The following is a 15777-nucleotide window of genomic DNA, read 5'->3' as shown; positions in this document are numbered from 1 at the left end:
GTGAAAACTGGACTTAATGCATGTGCGTAAAGGGACGACAATTTCCTCTTGAACAGTATTATCGCTAAGATGATACTTTATTGAAACGAAAAATACAATAAAGCGGAAAGTGACATCCCTGATTAGCCTGTACGGACTGCACAGGCTGAATAGGACGACACATTACGCGCATGCTTCTAGCCTCCTTTTCCCAAAGCGCAGCTTACTTATTTTGCCAGATATTGTCGCTCTTTTTACATCATGGTCATGGTCTCAAATGCATACTTCGGTCGGATTTGGTTGATGAAAGCGTTCATCCGTTTGTATAGCCATCTTTAATTGTATTAAAGGGCCGTGCTCTGTGAAACGGGGGTTTAATGCATGTGCGTAAATGTCGTCCCATATTAGCCTGTGCAGTCCGCACAGGCTAATCAGGGAAGACACTTTCCGCCTAAACTGAATTTTTGCTAAGAGACTTTCTTTAAACGAAAAATATAAAAGATGAAAGTTTCGTCCCTGATAAACATGTACGGACTGCACAGGCTTATTTAGGACGACACTTACGCATTAAACCCCCTCTTCACAGAGCACGGCTCATTTGTTTGTCGTTGTATTTTTATCAAAATGTTAGCTTCCAGTATACGGCCAATACGACTATTCTATAATACTAAAACGGAAACATTTGTTTATCAGCTAAGTATTTGACGTTTTAGTTGCAACAAAAATTAAATGAGCTTGTTTAATAATAAGTAATAAGAGTCTCAAGAACACACACAATGCACAGTGTAGATGAATTGATTACCTGGTATTTGATATAAGATTTAGGGGGGGGGGGGAACGCAGTCGCTATATGTAGCTAAGTTGAGACGACCGGAAGTGAAATATCCAGTAAAAATTATGTATTATTCGTTTTGTTTAACTAATAAAATAAAAATATATGTAGTTCGTTGTCCTGATTTGGACATCCCATTGCTCGAAGTTCAAGCAAGTTAACTACCTACTTGATGAAGATATTTCGTCAACTTGTTAATTCCGTTCCGACGTTTGCGATCCAAAAAAAGCGAGGGATGCGCGAATCCCGTCAAGCCAAATGATCGCATTCATTTAAAAGAAAAACGAGTAGAAAGTGGTTTACAGGCTGAAAATATACATACTACAAACAAGGACGACAGGGACGTCATTTTTCCAATCAGATACAAATAACTTTTAAGTAACATTTGGCCATGGTATTTCTTAGGATACATGTTAATGATTACCAAGCATGCATAAGCATTATTAGTTACATCGTTTAATATTAACTGACGGTGTATGGGATATACATTCTCAGTAATTTCATACCATACTCGAGCGAATAACGACTATATCTCAACCGACTACTCAATTACACAGGGTGTATGGAAAATACTCCATGTTCACGTGACCGCTCTAAGCCAATCGGATTCAGTCAATTTTGTAGGAGGTGAGCTACTAGTATATATTTTTATGATTTTTTCCAGATCAAATATAATTACATTATAGCATAGAAACTATTCTTGAAAATTGTGCTCTTATGTGGATTCTTAATGAACCTCTAAAATCCATTGGTACGCTCTACATCTGCTGACGTCAAAGACGTTACACCAGATATACTGGGATTTTGCTGATGTTCGAATACATTTGTGGACATGTTTCCCAAGTGGAAATGTGGAAATGGGTTCATATACTACCGTATATTTTAATCATTATTTGGATTTGATTTTAAATCTGCCGTCCACAAGGCTCCCGAAGGGTTCACCGAAGAGAATAATACAAATTTTGGATGTTTCGGGGCGTCGTGGCGACGATCTGGACATACTCTGTGTTTGATCATTATGCTTCCACAACCATTTGAAACCTTCAGTGCCTTGTTGAATTGGAAATTTAAAACGTCCCCATCCAAATTTTAAAGTTTTAAAGTTTTGAATTCGGTGACACCGAATGTTTATCTTCTGGAAGGCGTCCTAACTCTTTAATTACCACTAAGATACGTATTTTGACGCATGTGTAGCCCTTTAGAAAGTTACATTTATTTAAATACCTTTCTTAATAAATTCAAGTTTTAAAGGCTTCATTCCCAACTCTAAGTTACTAATGAGAAGCAAAGAACATAAAACCTGAACAGACTGACTGCAAATTACTCGCAGGCTGTTCTGGTTTTATGCTGGTTGCAAAAGCCATTTTTACTTTGCTTCTTGGGGGGGAAAGGGGTTTATTCACAACACGCATGATCTAACCGCAGAAAGCGACACCAGTGAAAGAATTCTGTATCAAGTATACACCAAGAAGTTACATTTCAGATTCCATGGAATCTCTGCTAGAATAAATGTATTGTCAGCAAATGGAAAGCCGATCAAGTGATGAAATCCCCGAACTATTAAAAATAGAAAGCGAAAGCGAAGCCGTCTGTTTACTGACAGTGACTTAGTAACCCAACCAGCATTAATTGAATGCTTATCATGATGTAGCGATGTCTAATAAAAACGATGGATGATGTTAACTCCTATCTCAAATCGCAAGCTGGGATGAAAAAGTAAACAGCATTCTAATTGATGAACCCGCACTTAATTACAGCATTCCGAAAATTGCTCATATTTTGCCGAACATCCAGTCCATATGTTAAAACTACCAACACCATGTTTTTTAAATCCGATCAGGCGTCGAAGGTTCCGTAGGTTTAAATTTAGAAACTAAAGGGCCGCTGATCGCATTGAGACTACGAAATATCCAGATTTTGCCAATAGTTAACATTAGGGAGCCAAGTTGACAGAAGCTGTAAAGCCCATAAAAATGAACAATGTTGGTATTTAAAATTGTTATATGGTTAAGGATTGTTTGATTTATTTCTAAAGAATTTTTATGCCACATATGTTTATACAAATTGATAAAAGAAGGCAAATTAGTCAATGTTTACAGCCGGCGCCACATGCGTTCCTCCTTCCCCCACTAAAAACCCGCTAGCTTGTGGTCTGTCTGTTGTAATATATAACAAATGGTATGTAATCTTTGTAAGTTTCTGAGAAAGCAACCAGCAATGTATAACTTTTCGTGTTTATGTGCTTGTATTTATTGCCCGGAAATGATAGGGGAGGGGCGCTGGTGTTACATAAGTGGACACTAAGCAGCCGTTTTATCAACGTTAAAAGAGTACAAAGAGTCCTTGTTCAATAGTCTCCTCGCAGTCTTGATGACGCTTGAAGAAGGATCAGTCGGATGTATGATAGTGTATGTCCTTTAATGTCTTAACAATGTCACGAGCATTAATTTAGGAACATTTTTGCTCAAACTTCGCTCTCACGAGAACTTGGTGTAGCCTATCCTTTTGATCATGCTTGAGTGCGCATGTGCGACATATGTAAACATTCAAGATGGCTGCAGAGGAAGAGTATATTGGAACCTGGAAGGTAAATTTACAAATAAAATAAGGTTTATAATAGAAATTTATTGCAAAATGATTTGTAGCGGTTTATTAATTAATTTTATCTTGATTTTCAGATTGTGGAATGCGTGTCATTAGCGGGAACAGTAGAAACCACCGGCATAGAAGGGTGCGTTCAGCTGTCAATCTCAATGTTGTGTCATTGCCATATTTATCTTGTCACTTGTGACTTAGTAGAATAGAGCCTGACTCATCGTTAACAACATTTATGCTTGATTGCATATTCGGTATAGCAGTATGTTGCTGTACATCACATGTAAATGTGTGTATATGCAAGTTTTTACTGAAGTATGAAATGGGTATTTTTAATACAAAAATCATTGATGATTGAGTATGGTAGGTTCTTGTTGAGTTGTGGGTTCTTTTTGAGTCCTGGGTATGGAGATCGCTTGAAATCCCTTGATAGAATGTTTGCAATAGATGCTGTTCGTTACATAAAATGTTTTAACACTGTCACTATCATTTTGCTTATCAAATATGCGACAAAAGCAGGTCAATATTGTAATTCATAAAATATTACCTCTTTTATGTATTGTTCATATAGCATTCATTTATGAGTAGTTTTCATACTAAATAGTCTGTTGTACTACCCTGGATAGTATACTTAAACTTCCCTGGAAATTTTAACGCTTAATCTGTCGTCGGCTATTTAAACAAAAATTATTATGTCCACATTCATGTCAATTTTCTGTTAAATGGCCTCTATATTATCGAAACTCATACTCAAAAAGCCATTGATGCAGTTTTTAAAAAGGAAAGGTTTGTCTGAGATAAACAATATCGTTTTAAGCTAATCGGATTTTGGCAGGAATACATGTTACTTTTAAATATATTTACTGTACACGGGATACATGTACTGTTAGTATACTTAAGAGTTTCCGGGGTACATGTAAGTAGTACCCGAGCTTACAATGACCAATCGAGCCACAGTAAGGTAACACCTTCATATGGCCTTTTTAGGTAACATTTGTCATGTTGCCTTGTCAGGTACCATTTTGTCATAAAGTCTTACTCTTAAAGGGGCCTTTTCACGCTTTGGTAAATTGACAAAATTGAAAAAAATTGTTTCAGATTCGCAATTTCCTTGAAGTTATGATATTTGTGAGGAAACCGCAATACTGAACATTTACCATGCTCTAAAATATCCATTATGTGCATTTTTTGACGATTTAAAAACCTGAAATTGTAAAGCGTTGCAACGCGAAATGATTGAATAATTTGGCTAATTCTGTTGTTGTCGTTGTATTTTTTTGGTACTACAAGGATTGCATATGTCAGGTTAAAAATACATTGGAAATGGTATAAGAGCGGATGGTCTAGTGGATAGAGCGGTAGACTTTTGCTCCATGGCTGCCGTTGAGGGTTACTTTTTTTTTAAATTCTTTAATTGTATTCTTGTTTTTTTTTACTGGAGAAATGTTTACATTTATCAAAATAAAGCTTTTAATGACAAACTTCAAAACATGCCAAAATCTGAAAAGGCCCCTTTAAGATGTAAAATATGTCATATGGCCACGTAAGATTACATTTGTCAAATCGTCACTTAAGTTTGCATTTGTCATAAGGCCTTGTGAGGTAACATTTGTTATATGGCCTTGTGAGGTAACATTTTGTTTATAACCTTGTGAGTTAAAATTTGTCATAAGGCCTTGTGAGGTAACATTTGTTAAATGGCCTTGTGAGCTAACATTTGTCATGGCCTTGTGAGCTAACATTTGTTACATGCCCATGTGAGCTAACATTTGTTATATGGCCTTAAGAGGGAACATTTGTTATTTGGCCTATGAGGTGACATTTTTATATGGCCTTGAGAGATAACATTTGTTAAAATGGCCTTGTGAGCTAACATTTGCCTTGTGGCCTTGTGAGGTAGCATTTGTTAAATGGCCTTGTGAATGTGAGCTAACCTTTGTTTTATGTGAGCTAACATTTGTAATGTGGTCTCCTATTACTTGAGATAAGAATGAGGTTCTATTCGTCTAGAACTGAGTTCATACTAGATGAGAGTGGAGATGTGTGTTGGAAAGTCTCAGATGATGTGGAACCTCTGCCTTTCTTCAACTGTGAAACATACGAGGTAACACTTGACAATGACAAATGCATCTTTACTGTAAAGAACTAATCTTCATGCAGCATACAGAATCGTTAAATTTGGTTCAATTACAATGTCGAGAAAGGCATACCTGGAAATGGTTTACATTATTTGTTATTGTATTACTTATATCTGTAATACAGATAGATGTTAATAAATATATTTTAAGAAAAGCATCTTACATTTTGATATTACCTACCTATGTTTAATGCAAGCACATTTTATTTGCCTGATCTGACATTGGGCAAGTGAACTTTTTTGAGGTTATTTGTTTTAGCCTTCTATATTTTTACATGAAGCTTTTCATTCTTGTCATAAAGATATAATACATAATTAAACATGTAAAATATCTAGTGTGCTGTTTTCTTTTTTTAAGTATTATAAAATGCCAAATTTTAAAGTGATAACTAATTGTAGATAGTTCCAGAGAAGGTTTATAGCTACAAGGCTATGAAATTCATTGGGACATATGCTGGTCTAGAAGTGAACTTTAAGGTATGCTGTGCTGCGTTCTGGGGAAACTGGGATTAATGCATGTGCGTAAAGTGTTGTCACAGATTAACTTTGCAATCCGCTGAGGCTAATCATAGATTACAATTTCCGGCTATATAGGATTTAAGTTTTGAAGAGACTTGCTTTTCAGAAAAAATACCATAAAAGCTGAAAGCGTTGTCCCTTATTTGCCTGTGCGGACTGAACATGCTAATACAGGACACAATTTTGAGCGCATACATCAATTTTCATAGTACGAGGTTTAATTGTTCTTTCAAATGGCTTTTATGACAGACACATATGGAGTTTTGTATGGAGTTATGCAGACACAAAGGCCTGCATAACATTTCAATAGGAAATATGGGGTATCAGTTTACTAGTACCAGTATGCTATCACAGGCTGGCAAGCATAATAAATATTCAGAGATTGCTAATTAGAATGAGAACTCAGATGAATGGACCATTGATTGTGTAGCAGTTCATCAACATTGTATATGTGAGCTTTCATTATCCTAGTCTTCACAGCTAGTAATGAAAAACAGCACAAGTAATCATGGAAAACAGCACAAATAGTGTAACATGAATTAGCGCTTGACACTCCTATAAGGTGCTCACTATACCATTTTATAAAAACATTACCAAAATGATTAATAAGTTAATAATTAAGCAAGATATAGATATTTTTATTGTACAGCCTTTAGATGTTTCTCAAGTGCTGTGTAGAAGGGCGAGTTCAGCTGTAAATGTGCTCCTGATATTGTTGTTTGTGACTCTATGTCCTCCTGATAGTAAATAAAAATGTGAATGTTTACTACAGGTGGAGATATCAGACGACCTGATGCTTCTTACGTACGAGAAATGTTGCATCCTGCAGTGTCAGAAGGTTGTGTCACTGTCTTTTATGTTCTACCAGCTGTTAATCACCAGTTTCTATAAAAACTTTATTGAGGTTATACTGTTGTTGATTGTAACCATTCAAATTAAAAGATTGCACTCAAAACAATTACTAGTATGTCATTGTATGACACATATTATTTGCAAAAAAGCTTGTCAAATAGATTGATGGTAACATGAACATATATGTGACAGTTATTTAAATGCAGTAAAAAAATAATAGTGCATATAAAGCATTCAAAATGTGTATGCATCTTTGTGAATTTGCCCTTAATGAAAACAATGAATGCTGTATCTCATAAGTCATTTTTGCATAAAATAACATATTTGTGTGCATATGTTTGTGGTGACTGAATGTTACTGTAAGAGCCTCGTTATCTAATTATTGCTCTTAAACCATTTAAGGTCGATATAGCTCCAGACCAGAATATAGCTAAGCTGTCTGTGATAAAGTCATGCAAGGTTTGGTGGTCTCATTAACTGCTTGGATGCTCTGGCTGGACTTGAGAACATTGGCTAAAAACGGCTTAAGACCCATTTTTGCATGACACGGGTCATATGGTACATTGTGTTATAGCATATTGCTGTATGTTACCATGTGTTTGCAGATCTCAGCGCCAGACCCCAAGGATGATGTCCCATACTCTTTCCTGGGGGCCCTAGAGGAAGGTTACTTCTCTGATGTCATTATCACAGGGGACACCAGCAAACAGGTAGAGCACACTGCGTAACACACTGCAAAACAGGTAGAGAACACTGTGTAGCACACTGGCAAACAGGTAGAGCACACTGTGTAACGCACTGGCAAATATGTAGAGCACACTGTGTAACACAGTAACACACTGGCAAACAGGTAGAGCATACTGTGTAACACACTGGCAAACAGGTAAAGCATACTGTGTAACACACTTGCAAACAGGTAGAGCACTCTGTGTAACACACTGGTAAACAGGTAGAGCACACTGTGTAGCACACTGGCAAACATGTAGAGCACACTGTGTAACACACTGGCAAACATGCAGAGCACACTGTGTAACACACTGACAAACAGGAAGAGCACACTGTGTAACACACTGGCAAACAGGAAGAGCACACTGTGTACTACACTGGCAAACAGGTAGAGCACACTGTGTAACAAAATGGCAAACAAGTAGAGCACACTGTGTAACACATTGGCAAACAGGTAGAGTACACTGTGTACCACACTGGCAAACAGGTAGAGTACACTGTGTAACACACTGGCAAACATGTAGAGCACACTGTGTAACACACTGGCGAACTGGTAGAGCACACTGTGTTTCACACTGGCAAACAGGTAGAGCACACTGTGAACCACACTGGCAAACAGGTAGAGCACACTGTGTAACACATCCTGCGCATTGGAATTCCAAAATAATAATATTTCTTGCTTAAATGAACTTGAACAAATCAAAATCTTTGTTCTTAATTGAACTTTTCATATAATTGATTTATCATAATGGCTTTTCATACATTCTGTTGAAAAAAAAAGAACTTACCCTTTTTTTAAAGTTTGATTTAGAGAAAAATATGTCTGGCATGTCATATGGCAGGTGTTGTTTGTTACGTTTTTGCAGTAGTGTGTTATATAATGACAACCCTGAAATATTCCTAACTACAGTTCCACGTCCATTCCACAATATTGAATCTGACTGCACCCGGTATAGACTGGACCCAGTCCACTACTCCACTGACTGGTTTACCGGATGATGTGCTAGCGGCTACACTCCACTATATGTATGCAGAATGCTTGCCTAGGGGAATCTCGGAAGACACTGTGAAGAAATGTGTGAAACTTGTATCCAAATTACCAGATCTGTCCGAATTTGTCAAACTGTGCAATATTTTTCTACAGAATACTGCCTTGAAACAACGTAAGAAATATATATTCTCTTTCTTGCAATTAAAGTTAGTTTATTTGACACTTACTGAAGACATATTATTCTTTTGCTTAAAGCAACATTTTAAATAGAAAAATGGACTGAAGAAGTATAATGTTTTGTTTTTAAAAATTGTAAACCTAGTAATTAAGCATATTTTAATTTTAATTAAAATAATAGTTTTAAGTCTCAAAAGGGGTGAACCAGAGTAATTAAGCAACATTCTCCTTTCAGAAATTACATCCCTGATAACAGACTTGCATAACCGAGCCGACAAGATCATCCAGTTGTTCCGAGGCATGAAACTCGATGATTCGGGTGAAACGGAGTCAGAACGCTCTGCCAACCCTGCAAAACTTTGCTACATCACCAAACAGTGCCTCAGAGAGGCTGCCATTGGTGGGTCTTCTGTAAAATATATCAGCCTCATTCTTGCAAACCTGGAGCTTAATGCATGTGTGTAAAGTGTCGTCCAAGATTAGACTGTGAAGCCTGCATAGGCTAATAAGGGACGTCACTTTCTGCCTTAGATGGATTTTTGCTTAGAAGAGACTTCCTTTAAACAAAACACTATATTTAGCCTGTGTGGACTGCACAGGCTGATCTTGGACAACACCAACAAATCCAATAAGCCCCGTTTAAACTTAGGGCAGCTCAAATACATTTTTTATACTGTTAAATCATTTGATATTGCTGTGTATATATATATTATTTAATTTTGTATCTTTTTACACTAAGTAAACATGAAATTTGACACAGAGTCTGAAATTCACACTGAGCCTAGCCTATATTTTTTATTTAAAGACATTGTTTATCTTAAGTTTAATGGGGTGTACTCTTTTTTGTAATATTTAACTAATTTATTACTTAACATAATAGACTTTTAAGTTATGGAATTGGAAAGGCATTTGATAATCTATGTTTATCACATATTAAATGTATTGTGGAATACTTGTATTCCACTCAATATCATTATGAAATTTTTCCTTCATCACAAATTACAGCATGTGCCAACCTATTGGTGGTGTGTGACCTTTTCTCCCGCCGGAAAGCGGAACTCTCTAGGGAAGAGCGCCATGACATCATCAAATATGCACGGGCTAGGTGAGTCACCATGATACGTGTATACGGTGGGGATTACGTGTTCTAAACCCCCCACCGTAGTCACGTAGATTAGAACATCTGGATTCATGATATTCTTCTGTCTGTCTGTATTTATTGAGACACAAACTTGTCCAAAGAAGAACTGCTATACTTTTCTACATTTAAACTTGCATACAATGCTTCATATGATATGACCTGCATCATGCACAAATGGGTCTTATGTCATATATTAGTGCTAGAGAAGCCTGCAAAGTCGCACAGTCAGGTTTGGAGCTGCCCTGTCAGCTATAAGGAATCTACGCTGGCCACATATGGCATATGAACCATTTTTTCGCATGTTGCAGGTCATGTAAAGTTGTGCCTGTGCAGTTTATATAAGCCTTTATTACTAAGTGCTTAAGTTATTTTCCTTTTTCAAGTTAAAATTTCTACAGCATGATTGTCAAACCTGGTTGCATAAAAACTTATTAAACTTTGGAGGGTATTTTCCATGACAGTCACAAGTGACAAATTTTCAGGATGCAATTTTACATTAGAAAGTTTAAGTTGTTTCAGACTGTATTGCAATGTACAATATACATTAGTCAAGAACATTCAGTTGTTACAATTTTGTGCATACATGTATTGCAGGCATGCACAAAATATCTCCCATATAAAAATGATGCAAACCAATTGACTAAAAGGGGTCACACCAACATGGAGTATTTTTCATATACATTGGGTGTTTTTCAGTCCCCTAAAGAAGTCCTATGAATTTGGTATGCCCGTTAGAGTGACAGGCATTGCACTTGTCCATCCTTTTTGCATGCTGCACATTATATGTATTATAAAGAGAGATAAAGAAGCAAGGTATTATACTTCTGTATATTTTATCGCCTTATTTTGAAAACAAGCTTAGTGCATGGGCTTTAAGTGTCATCCCAGATTAGCCTGTGTAGTCAGCACAGGTTTATCAGGATGACATTTTCTGTTTTAATGGAATTTTCGTTTAAGGAAATCTCTTTTTAGCAAAAACCCAGTCTAAGCCGAAAATGTTGTCTCTAATAAGTCTATGGAGACTGCACAGGCTTTTCTTGGATGACATTTTTGGACATTCATTAAGCCCTGTTTTCCCAAAGCACCTTTAATTTGTAGGATTCCAGTGTTCCTGAAGCAGTTCCACGATTTGTTGAAGGAGTTGGGCGGCCAGCTGTGTGCCTTGAATGCTCACCAGAGGGCAGACTTTGCCACCTACCTCGTACCAGAAGTAGGCATTGCTTATCCTTTACATATGAGTCGTGAGAAAACTAGGCTAAATTTATGTGTATAAGTGTTGTCCCAGGTTAGCATGTGCAGTCTGCACAGACAAATCAGGGATGACACTTACAAGCATGCATGTTATTGAATTTCTCTTCTAAACAAAAATCCAGTTTAGGCAGAAATTGGCCATTGTAATTGGTAGACGATGATAGTCTATAGGCCATTGTAGTTGGTAGTTGGTAAAAGTCTATAGGCCATTGTAATTGGTAGATGATGATAATCTATTGGCCTTTGTAATTGGTAGTTGGTAATAGTCTATAGGCCATTGTAATTGGCAGTTGGTAATAGTCTATAGGCCATTGTAATTGTAAGTTGGTAATAGTCTATAGACCATTGTAATTGTTAGATGGTGATAGTCTATAGGCCATTGTAATTGGTAGATGATGATAGTCTATAGGCCACTGTAGTTGGTAGTTGGTAATAGTCTATAGGCCATTGTAATTGTAGTCTATAGGCCATTGTAATTGGTAGATGATGATAATCTATAGGCCATTGTAATTGTTAGATGATGATAGTCCATAGGTCATTGTAATTGTTAGATGGTGATAGTCTATAGGCCATTGTAATTGGTAGACGATGATAGTCTATAGGCCATTGTAATTGGTAGATGATGATAGTCTATAGGTCATTGTAATTGGTAGATGATGATAGTCTATAGGCCATTGTAATTGGTAGATGATGATAGTCTATAGGCCATTGTAATTGGTAGACGATGATAGTCTATAGGCCATTGTATTTTTTGTTTAAACCTATTTATTTTAGCTCGATTGCATCGAAAGCCTAAGGCTTATATAAACGCTCTCGAGTCCGTTTCCTGGGCCTAGAACCAGTACTTAGTGTCTAAGAGGGTGATCTAAAGAACACTCCCACGGTGGGGATCGAACCCGTGACCTCCCGGTCGCTAGGCGGACACCATATCCATTACACCATGGCGACCATTGTAGTTGGTAGTTGGTAATAGTCTATAGGCCATTGTAATTGGTAGACGATGATAGTCTATGGGCCATTGTAATTGGTAGATGGTAATAGTCTATAGGCCATGGTAATTGGTAGATGATGATAGTCTATGGGCCATTGTAATTGTAGATGATGATAGTCTATATGCAATTGTAATTGTTAGATGATGATAGTCTATGGGCCATTGTAATTGTTAGATGATGATAGTCTAATGGCCCTTGTAATTGTTAGATGATGATAGTCTATGGGCCATTGTAATTGTTAGATGATGATAGTCTATATGCAATTGTAATTGGTAGATGTTGATAGTCTAATGGCCCTTGTAATTGTTAGATGATGATAGTCTATGGGCCCTTGTAATTGTTAGATGATGATAGTCTGTGGGCCATTGTAATTGTTAGATGATGATAGTCTATGGGCCATTGTAATTGTTAGATGATGATAGTCTATGGGCCATTGTAATTGGTAGATGGTGATAGTCTATGGGCCATTGTAATTGGTAGATGGTGATAGCCTATATGCAATTGTAATTGATAGATGATGATAGTCTATAGGTCATTGTCTTACTTCTATGATGATAGTCCATTAAATTTTGAAAAGTATGTATACATTTACTTCCTTGAGATTCCTTGAGAATTATTGATATGGAACGCTGGTCATTGTTGTGTTAGATTGAGACTGCCCTGGAGATCTTCACAAAGTACGTGTCAAACAGCAAGTCAGCCTTAGAGCAGATCATTAATGTCTCAGAGACAGAGCGCGGAGAAAAAAATGAAAAGTCCCGGAAGAGCACCGTTGGAGATGTCCTTGGGAAGACTCTAAAACATGTGAGTGTAATTGTTGGCTAAAGGTCTATTTCTACTTTGCTATTTCTGCTAATTTTGCCAATGGCTAGAAACTGAATATCAGACATTAGTTTATGCTGAATTTTGTATTTGTTTTATATGTAAAGCAAGGGAATTTCACATATCAATGTTTTTTACTACCGTATAACAATTTAGGTATATGGCTTTAGTCTACAAATGAACACAATAGTGTTTAATTAAAGGTCATTTAAAGATTGAATACAGAATGAATGTAGATGCCATATTTGGTTAATATAACAATAAGGCATCTGAGACACATTGCATGAAAACCTGGCTAAATGCATGTGCGTTAAGTGCCATCCCAGATTAGCCTGTGCAGTCTGCACACGTCAATCAGGAACAACACTTACAGCTTTAATTGGAATTTTGCTAAGAAGTTTCTTTCTTTTAAAAAAAATCCATAAAAGGTTGATAGTGTTTTCAGCAATAAGCCTGAGTGGACCACGCAGGCTAATCTGGAACACTACTTTACAAACATGCATTAAGCCTGGTTTTCCCAAACAGAGGCTTGTTTCCATTATTGTTGAGAAAAATTCCGTTATAAAGAATAATTGACAATTGAATGTTTGTGTGCAGGCACTTCATGTACGAGAGCTGAAGAAACTGAAGAAACTGCATGAGAAATCTACAACAACGTTCTTTCACTTCATGCAGAAAAAGTAAGACATTCTGTATTGAAATAATAAGCTGAACTGTGAATGGTAAATAGATATTGTCAGATTCTCCGTGCACGACTTTCCATCACATGGTATTGCAGTTCCAGTGTTATTTGATTTGCAGGGTGAACTGATTAAAGTTTTGAGCTGAACTCTGAGAAAACTGGTGTTAAAGCATGTTTGTAAAAGTGTCTTCCCAGATTAGCCTGCGCACAGTCACAGGATGACTTTTTTTTTATTAGAGGCATTTTTTGTTAAGTAGAGGCATCCTTTAAATTAAAACTCACTGACTAGCCTGTGAGGACTGCATATGCTAAGCTGGGTTGATTTCACAGGTGTCTCCTTTATTGCTTTTTTGGGAAAGTTACAACTTATCATATATTTATTTGATAGTGCGGTTGATTATTATGCTCCCCCGAAAAAAAATTTGGGGGAGCATATAGTCGCCGCTTCGTCTGTCTGTCCGTCCGCCCGTCCATCCGTCCGTGCGTCTGTCTGTGTGTCCTTCCGTGCACAATTTTTGTCCGGGCTATTTCTCAGCAACTAATGACCGGAATTCAATGAAACTGTATGGGAAGCTTCACTACCAAGAGGAGATGTGCATATTATCAGCGGGTTCTGGTCAGAGGATTTTTCACAGAGTTATGGCCCTTTGAAATTTTCCATTAACTGTACATATAGTGCAATTCTTGTCCGGGCTATTTCTCAGCAACTAATGACCGGAATTCAATGAAACTTTATGGGAAGCTTCACTACCAAGAGGAGATGTGCATATTATCAGCGGGTTCTGGTCGGATGATTTTTCACAGAGTTATGGCCCTTTGAAATGTTCCATTAACTGTACATATAGTGCAATTCTTGTCTGGGCTATTTCTCAGCAACTAATGACTGGAATTCAATGAAACTTTATGGGAAGCTTCACTATCAAGAGGAGATGTGCATATTATCAGCGGGTTCTGGTCGGATGATTTCTCACAGAGTTAAGGCCCTTTGAAATTGTCCATTAACTGTACATATAGTGCAATTCTTGTCCGGGCTATTTCTCAGCAACTAATGACTGGAATTCAATGAAACTTTATGGGAAGCTTCACTACCAAGAGGAGATGTGCATATTATCAGCGGGTTCTGGTTGGATGATTTTTTTACAGAGTTATGGCGCTTTGAAATTTTATTTAAAAAAATCTTGTCCCCCCCCCAACTACTGTGCCCTCAAGACGTTTCCTTTTATCTGAATATATAGTGCAATATTGTGACAAAAAAACACCTTTGGGGAGCATCACCCATCTCCGATGGTTACTTGTTATAATATTTACCGCAATATCAAATGAACATATGATTATGCTATGTGTGCCTAAGTTCGATCACGTTAAACTTTGTCTCTGCGCATGCTCGACATCAACAACGATTACTGAAAACTTGCTATGGTAATTAGACAGAGTATTCAAAACTGTGTACAAATCTGCAAAAAGAAATGAAATATAAACAAACAAAGCGGTCGTAAACGGTTAAAAACTATCTATTACCGCACATGATGTACGTCACTGAGAACTAACTCCTAAGTTCGACCAGCTGTATTCATGACGTCACATTTGGGGGCTCACATGGGGTAAATAAATAGTTATTTGCTCACACTAATACTTAAGCTAGGAGCGAGACATTCTAATGTTGTTTTTTTAGAAAAGAAAGGTTATTCATATATTTTGAAGATTATTGTAATGTGCATCTTAAATATTTATTAAAATTAACAACAACTAACAGTTAAGAAGGCAACAGAAAAGATTATTAAACACTCATAATCACACATATTTACATTATAATACAATATTTTTCCTAAACACAATGTGGACATAGGAATGTTTCAACCCTTCTAAAAGCCAGTTTTTCGTGGCAATTGCGCTGCAGTAAAGAGCTTAAATTTAACAATAAACGTCTAAATTGGACGTCTATTATCTTAAAATGTAATGAGTCGATCTAATTTATGAATGCCATGTATGAGCCCCAGGTAAACAAAGCACTTATTTACGGAGAATTGTCTAACCTCCCCTGTATACTGCAGCGTCCCTGGCAATTTAGAAAAGAGTATTTT

At 36.9% G+C, this 15777-nt stretch overlaps 1 protein-coding gene across 1 annotated transcript in view; it reads left to right on the top strand.

Moving 5' to 3' along the window:
- The first annotated feature begins 3325 nt into the window (after window positions 1–3325).
- The window catches only part of LOC127866669 (uncharacterized), a 40050-nt gene continuing 27598 nt past the window's right edge, over window positions 3326–15777 (top strand). Inside the window, exons 1-12 of the mRNA XM_052407403.1 lie at window positions 3326–3398; window positions 3490–3542; window positions 5417–5510; window positions 5943–6020; window positions 6835–6900; window positions 7520–7624; window positions 8551–8803; window positions 9044–9208; window positions 9814–9913; window positions 11048–11159; window positions 12841–12996; window positions 13612–13694. Of these exons, the coding sequence (XP_052263363.1) occupies window positions 3363–3398; window positions 3490–3542; window positions 5417–5510; window positions 5943–6020; window positions 6835–6900; window positions 7520–7624; window positions 8551–8803; window positions 9044–9208; window positions 9814–9913; window positions 11048–11159; window positions 12841–12996; window positions 13612–13694 (1301 nt within the window). The 5' untranslated portion in view covers window positions 3326–3362. The remainder of the gene's footprint in view (window positions 3399–3489; window positions 3543–5416; window positions 5511–5942; window positions 6021–6834; window positions 6901–7519; window positions 7625–8550; window positions 8804–9043; window positions 9209–9813; window positions 9914–11047; window positions 11160–12840; window positions 12997–13611; window positions 13695–15777) is intronic.

The sequence above is a fragment of the Dreissena polymorpha genome, chromosome 2 (genome assembly GCF_020536995.1).
Source record: "Dreissena polymorpha isolate Duluth1 chromosome 2, UMN_Dpol_1.0, whole genome shotgun sequence".
Lineage (NCBI taxonomy): Eukaryota > Metazoa > Mollusca > Bivalvia > Myida > Dreissenidae > Dreissena > Dreissena polymorpha.
Note: the sequence above shows the minus strand (reverse complement) of the source record. Positions and strands in the feature narration are given on the sequence as shown.